Raw genomic sequence first — 4,701 nt, 5'->3', positions numbered from 1 at the left:
GCATACATTATCTCGTAGGTGAATGGAGATTTGTCTGCCTCCTCTATCGCCTCTGCTAGTTGCACCCTTCCACCTCTTTGCGAATTGTTTATCAGCGTCCTTATATCTTGTATCATTCAAGACCTCTTGGTTCATGTTTCCTACATTTCTTTCGTGACGATCGCCTCTCATCACACTAAGCCTCCCTTCCCCTCGTCCGATTGCTTCTTCATGTCTCCGGTTTACATCGTGTTGCCTTTCCTCTTCTTGCCTCATTTCTTATTCGTTCATCATTTCTTCTTCGTATCTCCTCCTTTGATATTCCCATCTCATTGCCTCCAACGCTCTCCTCGGATCTGTTTCTTCACTGCCTTCCCTTTTCCATCTTTTTCGACGCTCTCCTCCATCGTCCTCATGGGAAAATCTCCTCGGTCGCGGCTCTTCCTCCTCTGATGATATCGTGTTTCCTTTCGAGTCTATGGCGTCAACTTATGTTTCCTCCTTAAGTTGGCGACTTTGCAGCTCCAACCTAGCATTTTGTCTCATCAGTCGGGCGTGTTGCTCCGCTAGATCCCTGTCTCGTTCCAGTTCAATGCGAAGTGTTTCCCTTAGCTTCTCCAACGTCATGTGTTCTTCATCAATGTTTCCTTCCAACTCTTCGTGGGTCATTTCTTCTTCGGCATCGGTGTCCGTGTTAGAAGTGTGTATTGAGCCTTCCCTAAAATCATCTTCTCCGGCCTGATTATTCCTTCGTCGGTTCACGCCTTGCCTTTCCCCTGCAATCGATGTTTCTCCCTTTTCCATTCTTCCTCATTTCTTCGCTTCCAAACACTTGCTTCTTCTTGTCGCTATCAAGTGCCTCGATCGATCTGGTACTCTGGCCATCGACTGATCCTTGGTTCGATATCTCTAAATCTACTTCCACTTCTACGATGAAACACCCAAAGATTACTCCATCTCCTATATCTCTAATCTTAACTACGAATGAATTGTTTAAGATCTACAAAACCCTAATTTTAAAATAACTCGCCGAAATCTCTAACTTCTACAATTTTAACAGTTTCAACCTTTCTCAAACACTTAGATAAGGATAAATCCCCGATCTAAGTCCCTGTTTCTGGACGCAAAAATGTAACTACCGGAAATCCATTAGCAGACCCAAGTAAGAAAAGAAATAGATCTAAGACACGATAAAGGTTTTGGATGAGAAATTCTTTATTAATTAACCACTCCAAGTAGTGAAAAATACAAGTTCTCGAGTACAAGGAAAGCCTAATCTCTCACCCCAAGCAAAGCTCTCTCCCTCTTCTGAATTCAACCCCTTTTACATTACCCAAGGACCCCTATTTATAGACCAATCGACCCTAATGGTGTACAACTCATTTTACTTCGTGTGAATCTCGTGGAGATGCTTTACTTTGCCCAGATCATTTTCCATAAATTTTTCCCTTTTCTTTCGCTGATACCTTTGGATGTTTGTCGGGCAGCTGTCTCTTTTCTTGCTCCATAATTTACTGACTTCGTCGATTATCTTTCCATCCAAGTAACCTTACTTCGTCCATCTTTATTTCATGGTTGGTGTCTTATTGGGTACTCCAACTGATTCTTCGCAGTTTAGATTCCTTATACGAGGTACTTCGTTTTTAGGGTGCTTCCTCTTCGTGCTTTGCGTTATTAATTAGTAGCGAGATAATTCTGACGTTTGATTTGACAAATCACTGACCGAAATCTTTAAGTGAGATTCTTCAATCCTATCTCGTGCCTTCCTGTACGACCACGTGGCGAACCTATTTTATGTACCTACATTAGTACCATTGAGAATCCCCAGCATAGGCAACTTAAAGCTTTCATGCAGGTAGGAAATTATACTGAGAGCAGGGGCAGGCCAGGTGAAATTGAATGTCTGACCTGATCTAGTACTATGATTATTCCTAGACTACTGAGCTAACACTTATTTTGTTTTGTTTTTTTTGATAAGAACACTTATTTTGTTGATTATGACAAGTCATTTCTAAGAACCATGTAACCGGGAATAAAATAATCCATGGGATTCGATAATTTTCATTGGCTCAATAATGTCATGATACTGTGGTGCAGATTAAAGCTCTGTACACAATCACTGTTGGTAGAGTCTGTCCAATGAAATTCGAAAAAACAAAACTCAATTCTGAGGCCCTATAAAATTAATAAGGCTTTAACCTCCAGGATATTTCTGCGCTGGTCCTCCACTCCTATCTGCAGTATCATGGCATATGGTATAGAAAATTAGGGGTGAACTTGGATTGGCAAGTTCTTAGGATAGTAATTAGCTTATACTGTAATAAAAGTTAAGAGTACCCAAATATTAGTCAAGCAATAAATAATAAAATCATATATATAATATATATACGCAGCACACAATCACCCATACACTTACATGCATATATACATATCTAGCAAACACATTTTTTTCTCTTAATTAAATTTCTTAATCATATATATGCTTGACAGGAACAAGCTCAAGTGGATATTTCTTATGAACACTACTCCCTGATGATACCTCCATGTTTATGTCTTCCTTCTTCAGTCCTTTTGGTAATTCCCAGTCGAAAGCATACAATACGTTGGCAAGGACGAGCTCTGTTAACACAAGCCCCATGCTAATTCCAGGGCAACCCTTTCGACCACCCCCAAAGGGTAAATATTCAAAATTGTGATGACTTGCTGCAAAATCATGAGACATATCCTTGAACCTCTCTGGCAAAAACTCTTCTGGATTTCGCCAATACTTGGGATTTCTGCCGATTGCCCATGCATTTATTAAGACCGCTGTTTTGGGATATACATCATATCCATCGATCATACTGTGTTTCATGCTTTCTTTAAGCAACAAGGGATTTCCTGGGTGTAACCTTAGAGTCTCTTTAACTACCATTTTTAAGTAGCGTAAATTATCAAGGTCTGATTCTTCTACCTTTCCTTTGGATCCCACGTAGCTTCTAATCTCTTCTTGAACTTTCTTCATTACGTCTGGACTTTTAGCCAGCTCGGTCATTGCCCAATTCGCTGTTACAGCTGGTGTGTCTACTCCAGCAATAAATATATTCTGAATGTTTTGATTCATAAAATATCATTAGTTTATGCTCTAGTACACAAAGATTATTTAGGTAATAAAATGATGTAAAGAATAACAAGTTACCATAAGAATTGCTTTGATATTATCATCTGCAAAACGAATCGTACTAGTTTGATCATTTTCTAGTTTAAGCAAAACATCTATGAGATCTTCATGCTCAGGTTTCGGTCTCACCGGGTTGAGATGTTCCTCTATCATTTGTTGAAATAGTTTATCCAAACCATGAAAGACTTTTTCAATTCTACCATGAACTCCAGTGATCCTATCAAACATCCAACCAACCTTGGGGAAGAAATCTGTTGCATAGAAACCACCCAATACAGATAAAGCTTCATCAAGGAATTTGGTAAGACTTCCATTAAACCGGTTCTTACTTTGACTGATTGTGCTACCAAAAGCAACTCTACAAATCGTGTTATGTGTAAAAGTTGTGAACATTTCAAAAACATCAATAGGATTAGTATTAGAAGAAGGTGATATGGAATCAATTAAAACATCGATTTCCTCTGCCCTTACTACCTTAAATGATTGCACCCTTTTCGCGCTCAAAAGTTCATGCACGCTTATTTTACGTACCTCTCTCCAGTATTCTCCATAAGGTACAAATGCAATGTCTAAGAAATTATACGAAAGACGTTTCGGTCCAGCAAGTGGAGGTCTGGTAGAAAAGTCATGATCAAGTGTTTTCAAGACTTGTTGAGCAGCTTCAGCGGAGGAGATTACAAGTGTTGGTACACGACCAAGTTGTAGAAGCATGACTGGACCATATACGTTTGAAAGCTCATGTAGTACTTGATGAAGCGGTTTTCCGAGTTGATGTAAGTTACCAATGATTGGAAGCTTAGGAGGGCCAGGTGGGATGTTGGGTTTGTTTTGGTCATCAGTGTTTCTGTTTCTTGTTTTGAATGTAAAGAGAAAATATAGAAGAATGAGAAGTAAAGGAAGAAGTAGAATAAGTAAGTTACAAGGAAGAATCTCCATGCTTCAATGAAGTGAGACTGTAATTTTCTTTGTTGCGAATAGTGGTGTTGCAAATGCTCTCTTATAATGTAGCACAGATGGGAAGTCATGATGTCCATGTGCCGTGGTGATAATTCATATCGAATATAAAAAACGGCTGTAGTTGTCAGCTAGAGAGACAGCTGAGTCAACAACCATTCGCACTCACAAAGTGACTATACCAATTATATGACCTTTTGGTACCGTCACCAACTCTTGTAACTGAAGTGAACCATCAGGTGTTCAAAGTAATACCAATAATAAAGGCCGGAATGTGCACCCCGGTTTTGGAGGGTGCACAAATTTGGACTCTTGGTAATGTACTTGAGTTCTCTTACAAAAGCTTTCACCAGTGATGGTCCTCAACCAATCAATTAGCTTGGAGTTGCTGTCCTTCAATCTAGAAAATTAAGGGTTGTACTTTGAGACCACGTTTCAACCAGAACTTTACTTTAGTACCCAGCTCTTCAGAAATTAGGGGGTCGGCATCTATAGACTAACCGTTCGCTGTCAAAATTTTCTTTCGAACAAATTTGATTTCCTAACCATTTTGTTTATTTATTCGTATTTTGGTATAACCATATTTTACATATTTGCTCGTACATTCT

At 39.3% G+C, this 4,701-nt stretch overlaps 1 protein-coding gene across 1 annotated transcript; it reads right to left on the bottom strand.

Moving 5' to 3' along the window:
• Window positions 1–2,446: 2,446 nt before the first annotated feature.
• Window positions 2,447–4,075, bottom strand: LOC113329572 (cytochrome P450 71A1-like). The gene is made up of 2 exons (XM_026576431.1): window positions 3,158–4,075; window positions 2,447–3,064 (listed from the first exon to the last, which is right to left on the bottom strand). Exons 1-2 carry the CDS (start codon window positions 4,073–4,075, stop codon window positions 2,447–2,449), a joined length of 1,536 nt encoding a protein of 511 aa, XP_026432216.1.
• Window positions 4,076–4,701: the final 626 nt, after the last annotated feature.

Source organism: Papaver somniferum, unplaced genomic scaffold, assembly GCF_003573695.1.
Source record: "Papaver somniferum cultivar HN1 unplaced genomic scaffold, ASM357369v1 unplaced-scaffold_117, whole genome shotgun sequence".
Taxonomy (NCBI): Eukaryota; Viridiplantae; Streptophyta; class Magnoliopsida; order Ranunculales; family Papaveraceae; genus Papaver; species Papaver somniferum.
This window is presented reverse-complemented; position numbering and strand designations above follow the sequence as displayed.

Coding starts and splice junctions, on each gene's coding strand:
- LOC113329572 (XM_026576431.1), bottom strand. CDS start 4,075: ATGGAGATTCTTCCTTGTAACTTACTTATTCTACTTCTTCCTTTACTT. Junction 3,065..3,157: donor ATATCAAAGCAATTCTTATG/GTAACTTGTTAT, acceptor CAAAACATTCAG/AATATATTTATTGCTGGAGT.